We start from the raw sequence: 19,268 nt of genomic DNA on the forward strand, positions 1-19,268 counted from the left end.
TAATGTATTTCGTGGGCGTCCTCGGGACGCAGATCTTTCGTCCTTTGCGTAATATGATTCCATTGCCCAGTTAGCATAAACATCCTGGTCGAGTCTTAGAATGTGGCCCAATAGGCGCCAACGTGCTTCGGTAATGTCCACACTGACGGGTCTGCTGTTGCAGATATTGTATAGGTGGGAGTTCTTGATTTTCTTTGGCCAGTTGATGCCAATAAGAATTCTTAACTGTCTTCTATGGAATGCATCAAGAGATTTTGATTCAGACTCAGATATTCCCCATGTTCCTCCGTTGTACAAAAGTATGGGTTTAATAAAAGCATTGTATAATTTGGCACGTAAGGCGTTCCAACCTCGCGGTTTCGTAGCCAAGTGGTCCGCAGTTTGTTAAGTGCAACAGTCGATAGCATCTTTCTCCTCATAATGTCTTCACTATCTCCTAAAAGAGTTCCAACTTTTTTCGAGTTTCGCCATTTTTCGTCTGTTCTATTTGCCTCCCGGTTGATTGTTACATATTCGGTTTTTTCTATGTTCACTTTTAAGAACCATTTTTCCAGTGCCTGAGGAGCAATGTTCAGCAGTTCTTCGAGTGTCGACTTATCATGAGACAAAAAGTCTACATCGTCGGCATATATCACTTCAGTTATTGAAGTAGTCTTCACTAGTTTTCTCAGATCTCTTAGTGCCGCTTCAAGATAGACAATGAATAGTACAGGTGATATTGAATCACCTTGGGGCGTTCCAATGCTTGTTTTGAAAGATCTTGATTGTACGGGTCCGATCTTCACCGTTAACTCGGTGTCTATAAGTAGTGCTCGAACCATTCTGATCGAGTCACTGTCAAGAATAGTTTTGAGGATCTCCATTAGCTTGTCTCTGCGGATTGTATCAAATGCCCTGCTCATATCAATGCCCAATATTGTGGTCGCCATTTTAAATTTCTGAGATATGGCACAGATCCATCTATGTCCCCACTACATCTGCAGTTGATCGCCCAGGCCTGAATCCACTTTGGCTAGCCGACAGATATTCATTAACAGGGTCCTTAATACGTTCCAGTGTTACGAGCGAGAAGATTTTCCTTATTGTGTTCAAGAGTATGATTGGGCGAATGTTGTTAAGAGGACCTTGCGGCTTGTTGGGTTTTTGGAGAGGAATTAGCGTTCCTTTCCCAATAGGCGGTATGGTATTTCCATGGAACATCTCGTTCAGGAGATTTGTGATTATAGTTGAGATCTCCATTGGGGAGTACTTTATCAATTCACCGTTGATGTTGTCTGGACCGCCGCACACGGTTGTTTTTTAATTTTTTTATAGCCTTCAAAACTTCAAGGTGTTATTTTGTTGTTTAGATAACGTTCTTCACCCTCATCGAGAGCATCGGCCCTGCCATTGAATAGTATTTCGAAGTGGTCGGCGATTGTATTTACCATTTCGATTGGGTTTCCAATTGTTTTCCCATGTTCATCGTGCACAACCAGTTTTGTTTTCTGTGTCGTCGGCGTAGTAGTCTGATGGCTGCGTACATTTGCGCACCATCCTTTAAGTCTTCAACTTCTGATATTCGAGAGTTTAATAAAGCTTTCACGTATTTAAGATTTTCCTTCTTGATTGTTCTCGATATTTTCCTACGTTCTCTTTTGAGTTTTTCCTTTGCCTCCTTGTCGTTGGTGTTTTCAATTTTCAGTTGGATGGCTTTTTGTTTGTTGCCATTTCGGCAACATTTGGATTCAATGGGTTTGAGTGGTTTCTGAGTGCAGTCGTTCCAATGGTTTCCGTTGCAGCTTTGTGAATAAGTTTTTCTAATATATCCCAGCTTTTGTTTGGGTCTTTTACCGTTTCTGTTACTTTTAGGTTTTCGATGATTGCCTGGGAGTATTTTTCCTTGGTAACATCTGATGTAATCAGTTTTTCCACTGAGTATCTAATTCGGTTTGATTCATTTTCTTTTGAAAGAGGCGATCCAAAAATTCTTTTCAGTCTCAATCGTGCCACAATGACTTTGTGATCGCTCAGTGTAAGTGCCCCGCCATATGACCTGGCATCCAGCAATCGATGTTTTTCTTCTTGTCTACAGATGATATAATCGATTTGATTATAGATGTTGACGTACTCCCCATTTTTGTTTCTTCTAGTCCCGGTCCACGTGGTTTTATGACGTGCCGCATGAGGAAAGACCGTATTGCATAGCAGTAGCTTGAATATGCTGCAGAAGTTCACAAGCATTTCGCCTGGTGCATTTCTTATCCCCCGTCCATGTCTGCCCATGAACACTTCTTCACCACGGCCTTTGCCTGCCTTAGCATTCCAATCACCGGCAATTAGTATAAGGAAGGATGTTTTTACTCGTGTAGGTCTTTGATAGCATGTGATAGAAAGAGTCTAGTTCATCCGCGTTCTTCTTCAGTCTTCCACTTTGTGGGGCGTAGACATTTATAATGCTGATTATTCGATCCGTGTTGGTCAAAGTTTTTTGTCTCAGTTGTAGTACACATATGCGGTCGTTCACACGGTAGTATTTGTGAATTGAATTCCAAAAGGTCTTATGAATGCCAAACCCCTGCCCATAATGACGTGATTCTGATGGAAGGAGAATGATTCGATACTCGTTGTGTATCTCATCTAGCCCGCCTTTGACCTTCGTTTCTTGAAAGCATCCGATAGTTGCACCATATGCATTCAGATCCCGGCATAGGATTTTTCGCTTGGATAGGTCAGATAGTCCTCTGACATTGAATGATAGCAAAGTAAAATCTCTTTGTAGCCTCATATGTGATTAAGACTTTGTGCAATAGAGTTGCGTCACTAACTCAACCAATATTGTTTTATAATTAATCTATTCAAGCACACGTTTCACCACTGAAAAAAACAAAATTAAATAAATTAATTTAATATGGGAAAAAACGGAAGACAGTTCCTCTATTCGGTGGGTGATATTTTGGGGGATTGCCCCGACGTTCCTAAACGTGACGATGGGCCAGAAAACCACATTCAGGACTATAAATCAGTCGATCATCAAAAGCGGTAGATATTATTAGGTCAGTCTGTTCTAGTAATAGCCTCCCAGAAATTGTAGAGAAGATAATGTCTGGGTAAGGCGGCAAGTCTTATCCTGTGGCTGAGAGGCGAGCGTGTGTGCCCAACTGAAAAGGCAGAAATGCCGAAGGTGTTTTCTCTACTAACAGCCTCTTTTTACATAAATATTTCCCTTCCAAAAAGCGCTAAATATTATTAGCTCAGTCTGTAATTATTTTTTAATTAACATTGTGTGTTTAGGTGGTGGTCATTATGAGGAAATTACTCAATGCACTGAAAAGGCCACTTTGCTCACTTAACGAGGCTTTTGTGGAGGGGACTGATCCTCGAACTGTAAATGAAATATGTTCCTCCGTGTTGCTCAGACAGGACTTTATCACCACTGAGGAAGAAGACCTACTGACCAAAGAGGTGCACTATCATCTAAAAAGAGCCAAATATCAAAACAACCATTGGGATGATGTAAAATCAAGATACACCACATGTAGGCCATTGTGGGCTTCAGAGAACTGGAGAGACGGGACTGGTCTCCCCCATTCCTCCGGATTATTACTCGCGCGAGGGAGACTGTCTTCAAACACGGCGAAATAATGCCCTCCCTCCACGTACTGGACTTGAGCGAGGATGGGTACATCAAGCCGCATGTGGACAGTCCGAGGGTTCACTCCACTCCTCACTCGGCAGTTTGTGGGGGAGATTATATCAGGCATATCTTTGCTGTCGGCGAGTGTCATGCGCTTTGTGAGCACTGGGGACACCCACAGGCACGCAGACGTGTTGCTGGCTCGTCGGTCTTTGTACGCCATCAGGTTGGGGTTGTCATTATCTGCTTCAGTGGGGTTTCCCGATATGAATATACGCATGAGATTCTCTCCAATGACGCATCTGTTTTTAGGGGAGTCACTGTCCTTAAAAGCAGACGAATTTCCCTTATTTCCCGGAGTGCAGTCACCACCCACCATAATAAATAAAGACATTTATTACTGCATGATTATTTCCTTCTTAGAGGAGAAACACGTGCGAGAGGACAGACAGCTCTTCATTCCCTCATGATGAGGATGAAGCAGGTGGTTACATCACTGCTATTCCAGCAATTTGTTCCTTGTAGAACAGAACATGTTCTGTACAAGTCATTAAGCAATATGGATAAGTGCTTGCAGGAAATAAGCATGTTTTATTAATCTGCTTAAGCTAAAATTTAAGCTTATGAAAGATTGTTTGTCATGGAGATTTTAAAGAATTTGTGGTGTTTTGACATTTCTTTATTATCACTTTGTCATTTTACCTCAATGCCGTCACTCTGCTATGTTGTTGATTTCAAAATGTCACGCAAATAGTCAACACTATTGAACAAACAACCATTTAGTTTTATTGGTGAACTTTATGACAAAGTGGTGTACTTTATACCTCATTTCTTCTAAATCGCCTCGAAACCATAGAAAAAATCACTGTCCTGACTATACGGAAGCCAAAAGTGTAGCAAACATGTAAGATAAAAGACGAACATTTAAGATCAATAATTAAGATACAAAGGTTATTTTGTAGAGAATAGTTGAGCGTTTTAATCACAGAATTACAAAATCACTGTCGAAGTTGAAGTATCCTAATAAAAATAAATGTGCCTCAATTCTTGAATATTCAGTTTATTGCTACAACGATGCACTCAATTTCAAATAAGACCCCATTCAAGCGTTATCGAAGAATTTTAGTCTTCACCACCCAATTCAAACAAATGTCGATTGAGCATGATGGAGGGTGTTTTAGCATTAACCATCTCATGTTCATAGACGACATTAAACTGTTCGCTCCACTAACACCGAATTCTTACTAAAATGCACGAAACCTTGTGGAGTGGGTTAAGTGTATCCCAAAGGAAGTATGCCATCTTTGCTGTGAAAAAGAACGTGGTACATGGGAGAATAAAAAGCTACGTGTCGGCTAAGTATGGTGTGGGTGTTATCCAAGTTAATGTGAAAGAGCTGATCAACGGAAACAGTGTAAAAAACTGTAAAGTAAGGCAATGACCGTTGACCATATAGCCACGAAGTGCGGGAGTATGATGTACTGTTATTACACATGGAGGCATAACGAGGTGGTGAGATCCCTCCATGCAATTAGTATAGATTGAGGCGGTCCAGAATGGTGCGAACCCATATGGAATGGACACTAAATACCACAAAAAGTTCAGTTGGGCGTAGATAAATGTCTACAGGCTTATATGCAGTCAACTGTTCTTAAGAGGACACATGAGAGTATCTCGTTTGATGTTCGCAGATCCAGTTTTCTCCAGACATTTAATCAGCAAGAGCGCTGGGCTGCACCTTCTCTGAGGTCTACAGAGCCAGAGAAGAGGAGGAAGAAAGGAAAAGGTTTATGGAATGTCACCCTCTGTTCACTTCGAAGGCTAAGTACTTAGGTAATTAATTATTTTCTTTAAAAAGTGTTTTATCACAAGTCAGCCACATTTCCTAATAACAAGATACTAAAAAATGTCACTAATTTTTAACAAAATCCAAAAAATAGGGCGTCCCGAACAAAAAAACGTGGAGTGAAATTTCAAGGGCGTCACCGAGGGGTCTCTGCCTGTGCCTAAGTATAACTATCGGCACATTACAGAGACATGGACAGAGTAAGTAAAGCGATTCCAATGTGCCAAGCAAAGGCGGAGTAATATCTACAGATTATACCAAATCATACATCATAGAAGTCAGATTGTTCCTCCTGTAGAATATCTCGTGATTGTGTTGGAACTGAAATGGTGAATTAAAATGAACCCACAAAGTCGTCATTCCCACGACTGCGAATATATTCCAACATAACCTCCCCACACCAGCCATGATTATATTTTAATTGCTAATTGGGAATAAGAACACAATGTTTTTATCCTACAGCTAATATATGAATTAATAAACGAAACCTATTCGCGGTATTCGGGTCCGATTCTTTCAACAAGAAACAGTTACTAAACATATTTCAATCTCAATGGACATGTCGGTGTAGCCTCAACTGATTCATAAAACTAGCCTTAGGCTCCCACCCGTGTCCTACGAGCTGGAAACATCTGCGAAGAAAGAAAAGCCATACTACAACAGCTGCAAAAAAATGGAGACGTCATTTCCCACAAGGTTTGGAAAAGTTGCAAGACCACTAAAGTAGTTCCACGATATATAGACAGTGGGCTAATAAACGTGTCCATGTCTAGACAAACCTGACTAATATTAGGGACAACTCGTGGAAATTTAGTTAAAACAAATCAAAAAGAAACGAAATGCCACCTAACAAGCTGCTTTCCCTCTGTAAGAAGGCACTTTCTTCCCGGTCTTGAGAGACTTGAGGTAGTTCACCTTCCTTCGAATGAGTTTATTCATCTGAAGAATGACAAAACCAGCCCAACCTTCTGCTTGGCCCTCATTAGCCTATATCTGTCATAATCGTTCATGTTGGCTTTCTATAGACTAATATATGAGGCACACACCTTCTCTCGGGACTTCATTTTGCGGTAGAAAGGAGAGTTCTCCCACTGATTGTCAATGTCCGCCAGTTCCCAGGCCTTGGTCAAAGTCTTCTTCTTTGCACCGAAAGTAATGTCGATTTTGAACTTGGTTGGGTACACCCATTTGGATTGGATGGTTTGTCTGCGAATATTGTTTCCGGGGGCGTCGATGATGTACTAATAATGGGTAGAAGTAGTATTACTGAGTTGTGATCGATTATATTTATTATGGCATACAACTTCCCTTTAGTTGCCTCTGATAGGCCATAGACAATTCTCCCAACTTGAATTAATCTATCCTCAGACATTCCGCCACAACAAGAATAGGGTAAGAGCACGTTTAATTAATATTTAATTAATTAAAATAAAATACAATTATTAAATAACAAAATGTTATAATCCATAATTTATATGAGGAGTCTAAACGGATTGCATATAACTAGAACCCTTGCTTTTCCTCAACAATGGAGTGCATCAACTAGTCATTTTGTTTCCACATTGTGTAGTGAGTTACGCCAAGGACATCAGCCATGATAAACATAACCTCTATTTGGGGCAGCCCTCTGGCTTGGGGAACCTCTATTTTGGGGGTAGTTTGAAAAAAATATAATTTTTATGCGGTAATTTCCAAATTTATAACCGGAACCTCTAAGTGGGGCACATGATTTTTAATTTATATACATGCTATTAAAATTAATTATATAAAATTTTATTTGGAGGCCTCGTGTAATTTTTATATTTTTGTTGTTATGGCTCGTAAGCCTCCTTACGAGTTGAAGATCAAATTTTTTAGTTGACAATGAGAAAGAAAATCTGGACACGATAATCGCAGAAGTAATTGCTGAAATTGAAGAAGAAAATGATGAGTCAATATATGACTAATGATGATGCAACTGTTTACACTTTTTTCAGCAAATTAAAATTATTGATAATTGTCGAAATTAATGTTGATTGTTTACACTTGGACACGATAACAGCAATGAATAACTTTGAAGAGAATATTCACGTTTGTTTCCCAATGCGTTTCAAGACTATTAAAATTTCAGAAAAATATGGGAAATAAATATGGTAATACATATCAAGAAATCTGCAACAGGAAACAAAATAACAGATTATTTTCGTGTAATTTCTACTTGAAAATAATCTAATTATCAATAAAATTAGTGGAAAACATGTTTAAATGCTACTAAAAATACTTTACTTATTTATAAATTAATTAAAAATATGTTAAAACTATTAAAATGTTTATAAAAATGAAGAAAATTTCAGGATTCTATTTTTGGGGCAATTTTTCAAAATTGATGCCCCTGTATCACTTTACTTTATAAAACAAATCATCGGTGAATCATTCTCGGCATACTTTTTTCATAGATTACTGTGAAGTAGTGTGAATTTATTTAAAACAAATTTGTATGGTGCATTCCAGTTTGCACGTCCAGTCACTCAATTTAGAGACATTCTTCAGTTATAATCTTGATTGATTGCCCCAGTGATGTATAAATTGTTTCTATTCCTAGAAAGGCAGTTTCGTACGCAAAGTTGGAACGGAAGATTCATGTATGTTTAATCATAAAAATAATCATGAAAATTCCAAAGACATCCTTGATTTAATTACTTTGTTTGACTAGGATAAAAATCCTTGCAAACATTATTTTAGGTCACTGTCTTAATTGTATTTCTGTCTTTGTTTGACCTTGCATTTTTTTAATCCTCTTAGCAATAAATTAAGCAATTCTCCATAAAATGACAATCCCTGTATTCCTTCAATAATACCCACTAAATCGACAAGTCAAATGAAAGACTGGTGTCTATCGATTGCCTTGAAATGTTGTTGTAAGACATGTTCGTTAATTAATGACAAAAACATTGAGAGGAAGTTTTAATTAAAATAGCCAGTCTAGTTTACCAAAGAATGAGTTAATTTTCAGGGATTTGATTTCGGATTAACCTCGTTTACCATAATTTCTATCGATCAAATTTACGGCAATGTTAACGTTCCACAGTTGACTTATTAACATATACCACGCCGAAAAATTACAAATTCTCAGGTTCGCTGCGCTTATTATTTTTCCTACACTGCTTTTGCTGTTTTTTGCGTGTAATGTGATTTTTTGCAAACAAATATTGGCTGTCCTTTGAGTATTGCAATGGAATGCGAGATCGATTCCACCAATTCCTTTTTATTGATAGGATGATTCTATTTCTCATTTTGTCGTCTTTTCGGTCAAGCCAACATGACTCCAGTCACTCAGACTGTAGTTCTTACTTTTCACACTCCTTAGATTGCATTCCGCCCACAGTAAAAAAAGATTTTCAAAACGAGATTTATCACTCAGACAAGCACGTTGAACTTGCCTGCCCACTTTCAATATTTCCTCTAGAACAGTATTTCATTCTTGAACAAATTTAGGGATCTTTGGACCTGCGATGGCGAGCCAATCGAATTCGACAATTTTTTGTTTCAAAGACATCTGCATCGCATACAGTCAATAATAATCTCCCCACTTTTATACAAGAATGTAGTCCTCAGATGCAGAGCAGTGACTCCCTGTGGAAATGTGACCTCCCCCAATATCACAGTGTATCATATGCCAACTGGAGTTACAAGTATTCCTCATTCTTCACTCTAAGCCATATCCATCGACCAGTCTGAACAGGATGCTGTGATTTTGCGGCCTATCATTCCTTTCCATTTAATTCCTGATCTCCATTGGCGTCATAGGTTCATCAATTCCTACAGAGGTCCATATTTACCCGTTTGGGAAAAACTTGAAACTATCGACGGAAATCTTTATGTGATTATGCTTGACGATGTCACTCACTGTTTCTTCTATTTATTCCCCGAGGGCCGAGTGGACTATATTATGTCTCGTAAAGGTGAGTTCTCGACTTTCATTTCCCAGTCTTCACAGCCATGAAGACGAGAGTTCCGTGGCCAGTGTTTCCTCAAGGCAAGACTCTTTGGGTCGAGCTTGGTTCAAGTCCCGTTCTGTCTCCATGTTTCTTCTTTGGCAGGCATGGAATTTCTTTCATTCCCAGATACACGTTCAATGTTTTTGGGAGAGGAAATGAGTTGGGAGAACACGAATTTCTCAAATTGGAAAACGTGACCTATTCCGATGCGGGGGACGATTACTGGTGTTATCCACGAGACATGGAGGCGAATAGATTGTTTCACCTCAGAGCTAACTACTCCCTTCGTGTTTATGGTGTCTTTTTAGTTATACTTGACTGCAGAATCCATTTCGATCTCCCACAAACTCAGCTACAACATATCCGAAGGGGAGTCAGTCCGCGTGTCGTGTGACCCCACAACTGGTTTCCCAAAACCGAACATTTCGTGGATCATAAATGACGTCGAATATGGTACATGATCACGTTTATGTTTTAGATTCGGAAATATTCGTGCATGTCCAGCCGAGTGGAGAGTACGGTCTTCATGTGGACTGGAGAGCGGGATCTATGTCTTTGAAATGTAGGTTATGGAATGGAGTGCAAGACGTGACTTTCTCCATGTACGTCAAAGTCTACGGTAGCAATGAATATTTACAAGTCCAGGACGATTCCGAGTGTCAATGTCCCTGCCGAGTTCAGTGACAGTGTGGAATTTGTCCTACGTTTCCATCAACTGTTCGGTTGTCGGTTCTTCTCTCCGCTTCAACTATATGTACTGGTTAATCAACGGAGAGCGTCTGTCGTCTAAACACCGTGACATTGTGGTGGGAGACACCATCGACTACACGTCGCTCACTTCCACGAGTGTCTCCATTCTACTTTTCATTGATTCGAAAGTGTCAGCCACGAGAAAAAATGATTCTGTCACGTGTGTTGCAGACGATGGATTTCGAAGGAATTGGACCAGCACTCAACTTCAATACAAAATTCCTCAGAAACCGAAAATGAAATTGTGGAGGAAACTTAAGATTACTTCGATCATGTTCGCTCCTCTGATCGCCACTGTCCTGTTTTTTATTGTCCTGGGTGGAGCCTTATGGTACCGTAAAGTGACCTTCCACGAGTTTGACACGTCGACGACCACTCCTATCTCTTATTATATTGCCCGTCGCAAGGAATTCGCCAGCTCCGAATCGCCCCACTACTACCTCGAGTCCTCGAATGCACAATCAGCCGTGTCCCGCGTGGATTCGAAGGAGCATCTCATCGACAAAATGTCCGAAGCGGCCTCTTCCTTGTGTAATAATTATTAAATTGTGTTAAATAAATGGTAAACAATTTAATTGAAATAACAACCAAATCCAATAAGCTAACAGAGAACAGACTGAGCAGCCTCGTATATGCACTCTGCAGAGATTCCATACTTGTCAAGCAAATCGAGGGAAGGGCCACTGTGGGGAATCTCCCGCACGCACAAATGCCTCATCTGAATTCCTGCCACTCCGACAAGGGCAGAGGCCACCGCCTCCCCGAGTCCCCCTGCGAATTAACAGGCTGGCCTACCCTCAGGATAATGATCCTCGGCAACCACCAGACGTCCGTTGGTGGCAGAAACAGCCGACTTGATGGCAGCGACGTCGAGTGGTTTGACAGTAAACACGTCAATCACTCGAAGGGGCAATTCCGGGTGAGTTTGCCCGAGTTTCATTGCCTCCACGAGCGTGACCCCTGCCGCAACCACCGTGCACACGTCGTCACCACTGCTTCTCACCACCCGAGCCTGCCCCACACTGAAGGAGGCCGCGTTGTCGTAGATGACGGGGAAATTAGGACGGGATGTGCGAATAAAGCAAATGCCCGGAGTGTTGGCAGCCAATTCGACAGCCCTTTCGGTGGACACGGCATCTCTTGGATAAAAGACGGTGGAATTGGGAATGCTTCTGAACATGGCGATATCCTCGAGGGCCATTTGGGACGCCCCATCCTCCCCTATCGACACCCCCGCGTGGGATCCCACAAAATTAGCATTGGACATGGATATTGCCCCCATCCGTATCTGATCAAAAGCACGAGTCCAGAATGCAGCGAATGTGCTGGCATACACCACAGTCCGTGCTCTCGTGGCCGCCCCAATGGCCACCCCCGCCATGTTTTGCTCGGCGATGAAGCACTCCACAAATCGGCCATCTCCCCCAAACGAGTCCTACAAATTGAATATTTCAGAACACGTTGAATTTGGAGGCAAAGGTGGAATTCTTGGTGTCCCCGTCCAACCCCAGCACTGACGGGTTCCCCTTCCCCATCTTCAGTAGTCCTTCCCCGTAGGCACTCCGAGTGGCCACCTATCCGTCGAGGACTGTCTCTACCATTTGCCCTGTCGAATAATCCGGCGGGGAGGACAGTCGGTACTCTCCTGATGGCACTTCCTCCACCAACACGGAAGGTTTGGGGACCAACTCGGACACGGGAAATGTTTGGTGGGACAAATTAGACTTCAAATATTGGAGGACACCCTCCGCCTTATCCCCAAGCACTTTTCCATGCCATCCCCCACTGTCCTCAATCCCCGGAAAATCCTTTCCTTTCTTAGTCATGGCAATGATGGCTGTGGGCTGGTCGAGGCAACTCCTGGCTGTCTCGAATGCAGAAATGAGTGCAGGAATGTCATGTCCGTCCACCACAAGTGAATTAAATCTACCAATTAAGGCCAAACACACCCAAAGGCGGCACAGCGGAGTCGATATGTGTCGAACTGGTGGCCAAGCATGGTCTCCTGGGACTGTCCGTAGACATTGCAGTCGATGACCACGACGAGGTTGGCCAGTCGGTAGTGGGCAGCCAAGGCCATGGCCTCCCAGACGGACCCCTCGGCGGACTCCCCATCACCCATCACACAGTAAACGCGATATCTGAGTGTGAGGGAGTGGAATACGGAGCTTTGTCGATGTATTTGGCCACATAAGCCATTCCTACGGCACTGCTGAGTCCCTGCCCCAACGACCCGGTGGCCACGTCGACGAAGGGAATCCTCTGCTGGTTAGACAGGCCTGACATGCCGGAGTTGGGTGCCCTTCCAGACGACAGTCCAATTTACGCAGTTGGAGGAGTTCAGATTGCTCCACTTGGCCGAGTTCTGCCCAGACAGCGTAGAGGATTGGGGCAGCGTGTCCCTGGAGGTTAGGGAAGAGTGCACTTTGGAGAGAATGAATCGGTCGTTTGAAGGATTGAGCCAGTTGTGGGGAAATAACGCATTTCTTTGAAGAAGAGGACACTCATTATTTCAGCAATCGAACTGCAAGATGTTGGGTGTCTATAGGGTGAGTTATCTCCTGTCATCACCCAGAATTAGCCGCATTTGTTGACAGAATTGAGCTAATACGAAGTCTTGTGGCGAGTGCACGTAATTGTTCAATTGTGGTCATTAAATTTAAATATTTTATTTCATCTTTTAATATTAGGTCGACCAATCCCCAAAAAATGGAATTTACCTCAATTTCCTTTTTCAATGAAATTAATTAAAATAAAATAATTATATACAAACAAATTTGTTAATAAATATTGCGTGCAGAAGGGCGAGTGTATATCGACTTGAACTTCAATTCCCTATCACACTTCCGCAGTCTCTCCTTCTGTCGATAAACTAAAATAATGACTCGAAATAACCGAGCGTCCACATGAGGAGGATTATCGTCGACAGGATGAGGACTAAGACCAGGAGGGCAATCCAGGCGTGAACGTACTGCATCCTCGACTTGGACAGTTGAAGACTGAGCACGTCGATCTCAATTTCTTCTAAGAATATAACAATTTCTGGTAACCTTTGACGAGAAGGGTTTGGCTGTGGTCCACGGACTGCCCGTTCATCACAAAACACGAAAGTACTCGATCCTGCTGCCCCGAAGAGAATATATCCTGATAATCCAAAATAATGGTCGACAAGCCCCGAGTGCCTCCAATTTCTACCAATAATTAGGAAAGAAGACCTGTGCTCGAATCGTCATAGTACCAACGGATGTGGGGATTGGGTGACCCCTCAAATGAACAATCGAATTTGACTAACTTCTGAGAGACCAAAGTTCTCTCCTCGAAGTATTTCAATATTCGTATTTGCTCTATGCATACTCGTGTGGTTCAAACTCTCCAATTCAAGTCGAAAGTTCAGGACATTTCCTTGGCAGTCCTCACATTTGTAATTCCCGCTCTTCATCAGGCTAATGTTGAGGTCTTTCCCTTTTTGTGTGTATCGGATTTGTCCCCCACTGAAATGCTGAGGCGAGGAAACCAAAGTGAGGAGAGGCAGAGTGGGCCGACTGGGCTGCCGTCCGTGAGTTCAATCAGGCCGTTGTCGGGAGGGTACATCATCCCAGAGACTGTGTGGGTCACACATCAACTCACACCGTCGATTGGGAAATAAAACACGGCGTAGTCACAAATCTTAACCGATCCTTGAAAGCAGGCGACCGAATGGATGATTCCCTCAATATAGGCCCATTCTATCAACTGCCAACATAACAACACCTCCGTCCAAAAACGTGACATCCTTCCCGCAGTCGATCGGTTTGTTGGGCAGAGACCTGAGGGGCAGCGAGGAGTATTTGAACAGGAGCCCCTGGGGATATGTCTGTATGAGCCTTTTGGGCGACTGAACGGACTCTGTGGAGTGAATAGACTGAATACTGAGAAGTATCAATTCGATAGGAGGGGAGTATATCTTGGCCGAGTCATACGATGCGATGCACTGTAGTGTCCCGGAAAGAGGGGAAGGGACTGTCAGAATGTGAGTCCTGCCCACAGTCTTCCCGTCCAACCGCCACTCTACTCTGATCTGATGAGTACAAACACTACTCTGCCGAATCGGGATTCGTTCGGCAAACCAATTCCATGCCCGGATTGGAGTACACGCGAAAGTAGGGTAATTGAGTGAACTTGAGTCGTGCCTGTGTGAGGGCACAAATCAGAAATGTGGTGAGCATAATTATAAACCGCATTTGTGCGCACTGGAGGTTTATGAGAGTTGACGATCACGCAAAACTCTGCTAATTTTACATTTCAGATCAATTCGAATATCACGTTTTTTGATCAATTTATTTTATTTATCGACTTTTTTTATTATCGATCACGTGCTGGTTGAGGACAGGGGGGACTCTGTTCTCGGAAACACTTATTTGGAATGCAATATAGTTTATGTTCATAATTCACGTTGCCAAGACTGCCTTGTTTTAATCGTATTGTGTTTCGAATCGAGTTTCACATTTAATATTTCTTTCGTATACATTTTTAATGCACAATGAAATCATACCTCCGACGAGCAAATGAGCACTCAATACAACAAACACAAAATAAATTTAGAACTGAAGCAGCCCTTCTAGTGATGTTAGATTAATTCAGCTAAACTAATCATCGAAACACATCACAAGGTTGAGTAGATTTAAGAATGGAATGTTAGAAAGCCACGATAATACGCAAACATTTGGACAATCTCATAGGCATGATAAGGATGGAGTACACATTTTTGGAGTGCAAATAATTCGGATAATAATATTTATTTATAGTTATTCTGAAGGTTTTATTATTCATTAACAACTAAACCAAAAATGAAACGTAATGAGAAATTAACCTGCTCTCCGGAAATTTTTCTCCTCTTGGGAGAACTATCTACCAACTCACTTTTTTTGATTTCATGGTCCGAATTATTTATAATTTGCACATTTGTTTCATCCGGGAATCGTCGCAAAATCTGTTTGTCATTTCAACCAACTGGTTGCCGTAATGACTTCTCGAGGCGTATGAATCCCATGCCTATGCTCACCCCATGCTTTCTAGTGTCTTCTTCATCACAAGTGTCTGAACGTATGTTTTCGCCGGCTCCTAAACTAATTAATTTTTTATTTGTAGCACATTGAAACCATCTCGCCCCATGTTAGCACAATTGGAATATTTTTACAAATGCCCGTAAAGTATCTTATGTTCTCCACACTGAAGATTGTATTTATTCTCGAGTTTCTCCTGCGATGTAATTCCTACTTCAATTATGGTAATCTCATTCACAATCTTGTTGCAGATAAAGATATTGAACTGAACTTGGTATCTGTCAATATTGATGTATCCACCCGTATCGCGACACTTTTAGTTGATAAACTATATTTTACTGAATGGGACTTTAACTTCCCGTTTTCTTTACTTTAAACTGTCCACAAACCTGCAAATGAATGCATCTCACATAGTCACTGTTTACCATTCTGTTACACCACTTGATATACTGTCTTTTAGTTTATTTGCAGTAACAACACAACGCACCAAGCACAGAAAAAACAAATTTCTATCTTGCAAGCGGCAACAGAAGGCTTCACTTGGTGTATTTGTCCCTTTGACAACCAATCACTACATTTTGAAATCAAAATTAGAATCCCCTTTACATTTGAACATGACAGAATAAAATGATTTTCCAGTGATAGTTAGAAGCAAGAAATCCTGCGAGTTGCCATATGCGGTTTCTGTTTTTAATAACCCGCAAGATCCCCTGACTTTTGATTTCTTCACCAGGGGGTCGAAGAACTGAAGCAGCATTCAATATTATAAGCAATTGGTCAACCCCTTTCCCATGTTCTTTCATGAGAGTACAACCACTCTTTCTTTATTGGCTGGCATCAAGTCTATTTTAAGTGTATTAAGTAGTCTTTGTATTTGGAGATCAATATCATAAAGTTCAAAAGGTTCAATATTGATTAATCCATTTATAAATAATAATTGTGAAGATGACGCGTCACTTGTGGAATTCCACAATTCAATTTAAGTCCTAATTCTCTTCTTTCCAAAATGAAGGCAAACAATAGGCTTTTTATTAAGTTTTAATTTATGAATTAGAAAACACAGTTGGATGCAAACTAAGCAAGTAGCTAACAAGTTGAATGGCAGTTTCCGCGGCGACACATGTATCCATGTAACAAGTCAAGATTTGACTGATAATGAAATTATAAACTCCGTCAGAAACAAACGTCTTCCAGTCGCTGCACCACTTAATGGTCTGCTTAATGAATTCCTCAGTTAACTCCGAATCCCAAATATGCACACTGCGCAACAAAAATTGTATATCATTGATATTTTGTCGAGGAACGATGTAAGTGATTTTAATTAAAACGGGGAATAAGTTATACACGAATTAATAAAGAGCCTGGAGGTCAGCTCAAAGTCGCCGCACTGCGTATCGAGTGGCAGTTTCCGCGGAGCAATGTCGGCAAGAAGGCGAGTCGCAGACCTGCCGACAATTCCAGATGTTTCGAAGGCGAGGGGGACAAACTCGTAAGAGTCCGAAATATTTCCATACTTCGACCTCTTAGCCTCCTCAGCCTGAGCACTGGCGGAACCCGGGTTAGTGATGGACTTGAGTAACACCGACGCGGAGAACGAGTCAACACAAGTTGCGTCCCAAATCAGGGACTTGCCTTCCCTGAAAGGGAAGGTAGTCATCCCGTCAGGAGGCTTTCCATCACTCCGGCAGAGACCGACTGGCTCTAGAGTGGAGGGGAAACCTGCCGACTCTAGAGCCCTTTTCACGACGTCATTGAGGTGAGTGTGGCGAGGAATTCTACCAGCACTCTTCTTGCACGAGAGGGCGTGCAAACCGTTCGGAGAGATCGTGGACCCGCACCGGCATGGGTGGGGCTGACAGATGTCCAGGCCCAAGCGTAAGCAGACACCAATCCGTAAGGATTCGTCATCCAAGAGATGTCCCGTACTAGGGGTAGGGAGTGCATTGAGCCAGTCTCCCGTATGCGGCTGGCAAGCGCAGTTGAGAGATGCCAGTTGGACTTGGTCCAACTTTGACCGGAGTTTGCACAGAGTCTCTGAGCAAAAGACTTCGTCATAATTAAGACAACGATGTAAGTAACATGAAATATTGCCAAATTCAAAAGATTTGGAGTGCAGATTGTATGGCTACTAATATTTATTTCTAGTTATAAATTTATTGGTAATTATTATAATAAATAATAAAATACCTTCGTGTTGGTCTTGTTGTTGTTATCCATTGAATGATAAAAAGTACTAAAAATGGTTGCATTCAAGACGAAATGGATGCCCGATCCTTGATAAGGATAAACAATCTCAGCAAGAAGACAACGACGGATGCTCGTGCCCGTATTACAAAATTGTCCTCAAAGACTCCTCAAATCTCTGCCAGTCCAACAGTGACCTTCAGTTCAAAAGTGAGTGAGACCGTGAAAGTGAGTTCAAAGTCGACTCCCAACAACTCCCGCTTGGTGAAACTCAACTAACATTCCAGATAACAGTCAAATCCCCCCAAAAAACAGAGACCAGACAGATCACGACAAAGAGGGCATTCTCTGTGAATATTCCAGGTATAAATTAGCCAAAATATTAAGAAAACCACCTGACAGTGGTGACGATGGAGAAGCCCCCCAAGCGGCTGTCGGTGAGTGTAAATTCCCACCGGAATGTGCAGAGTGGACTGCCGGGAGTCGACCCATCTCAGTTGGACAACAAAATAGACCGGGAAATTGATTTGATGCTCAAGTCATACGGTCATGTGGACTTTTCCCAGCAATACTGCGTGGGGGACAGACAGGTGGAGTGGTGTGGCATTGGCAGGACATCGAGTTGATCAGTCCTCTGCAGGGAGTCCGCATTTGTGTGGTGAACATGCCCGAAATAGTGACAGTCGACAATATATACGTATTCTGTCGTGTCTCACACAGTCAATATTCTCCGTCGTGGGGGGTGTCCTCTATGTCCAAATGGGCAAGAACAGAGCACACGTCACCATGAGTTCGGCCAGCGAGGCACAGGCGGCAGTCAGCAAGTTTAACCGACGGACATTCCACGGTGAGTAGTGCTGTATTACTGCAGACCGCACTCTCGAGGTGTCCTTGGTGGACGACGTGGAGAGGATTGTGGATGCCCGGGAGGAGTACGAGTGAGTGTTGTGGTGTATTCCAGCTATCCCACCTGCGGACAGAAGACTGAGGACATTCCCCTCCCCTCCCATGACCGCATTCTGTCCTTCATGTCCAATGGGGGGTCCACTTCCAGGCCTGTCTCGTTCATGGTGTATCTCTAATTATTTCCTGTCTAATAAATGTTTTGAGAATATATAGTGGTGATAGAAAGGGAAATAATAAAGAATGGCAATTAGTGTCTAAAAGATGAGCCAGAACAGTCCATGGAATCTCCGAGGAGAGGAAATTCAGCCCCGACTGAGATTAGGGAGGACCACAACCATTTTTATATGCGAAGGGAAAGGGATCACTACAACGACCATCGCACTCCACGACCACCAACACGTCGACTATGGGAGAACGATAGTCGGACAAGTCTCCCAAATAAGGAGGTGTCTTGCAAAGGAGGTGAATCTGCGGAATAACACGGACATTCAACACAAGTGGAAAAGTTTGGGTCACTGTCGACCGAACAACTCCAAATAATATTGGAGGTGTCGAAGGAGGAAGGACTACTCCACTCACACTGCTCCACCGAACGGAAGAAGATCACTTTGCTGTCCTTTCCAAAGTTCCTGCCCATCAACACAAAATCGTCCCCCCCTTGGAGAGAAAGAGCACATTTGGGGACGACGTAGGAAATCTCGGGCTGTCCGGGGGGCTGGCCTGGGATGTGTGGACACGCCAACCACAGAATATGGGCGAACTGACAGTCTGCAAAACCATAACGAGATTGTCAGGTGCAGGGACAGTCACTCGCAGAACGAGATGACAAATATTGCTGTTATTCCGTTCCTTCCGTCCAAACAGTGACTCCACGTCAGTATTGCGGAGACGGACTATGCCCAGACAGTCCAGGCTGGGTATGACACACACAGTACATAATAATCATG

At 42.5% G+C, this 19,268-nt stretch overlaps 2 protein-coding genes and 1 pseudogene across 2 annotated transcripts; all 3 read right to left on the minus strand.

Moving 5' to 3' along the window:
- Window positions 1-221: 221 nt before the first annotated feature.
- On the minus strand, window positions 222-929 carry LOC115228364. The gene has a single exon (XM_029798963.1). The coding sequence runs from the start codon at window positions 927-929 to the stop codon at window positions 222-224; it is 708 nt and encodes a 235-aa protein (XP_029654823.1).
- A 9,831-nt stretch (window positions 930-10,760) lies between these two features.
- On the minus strand, window positions 10,761-11,618 carry LOC115228374 (transketolase-like protein 1). Its single transcript, XM_029798972.1, has one exon. The coding sequence runs from the start codon at window positions 11,568-11,570 to the stop codon at window positions 10,968-10,970; it is 603 nt and encodes a 200-aa protein (XP_029654832.1). The 5' UTR covers window positions 11,571-11,618; the 3' UTR covers window positions 10,761-10,967.
- A 36-nt stretch (window positions 11,619-11,654) lies between these two features.
- On the minus strand, window positions 11,655-12,697 carry LOC115228365 (annotated as a pseudogene).
- Between the last annotated feature and the right edge of the window lie 6,571 nt (window positions 12,698-19,268).

Source organism: Octopus sinensis, unplaced genomic scaffold, assembly GCF_006345805.1.
Source record: "Octopus sinensis unplaced genomic scaffold, ASM634580v1 Contig10380, whole genome shotgun sequence".
NCBI lineage: Eukaryota > Metazoa > Mollusca > Cephalopoda > Octopoda > Octopodidae > Octopus > Octopus sinensis.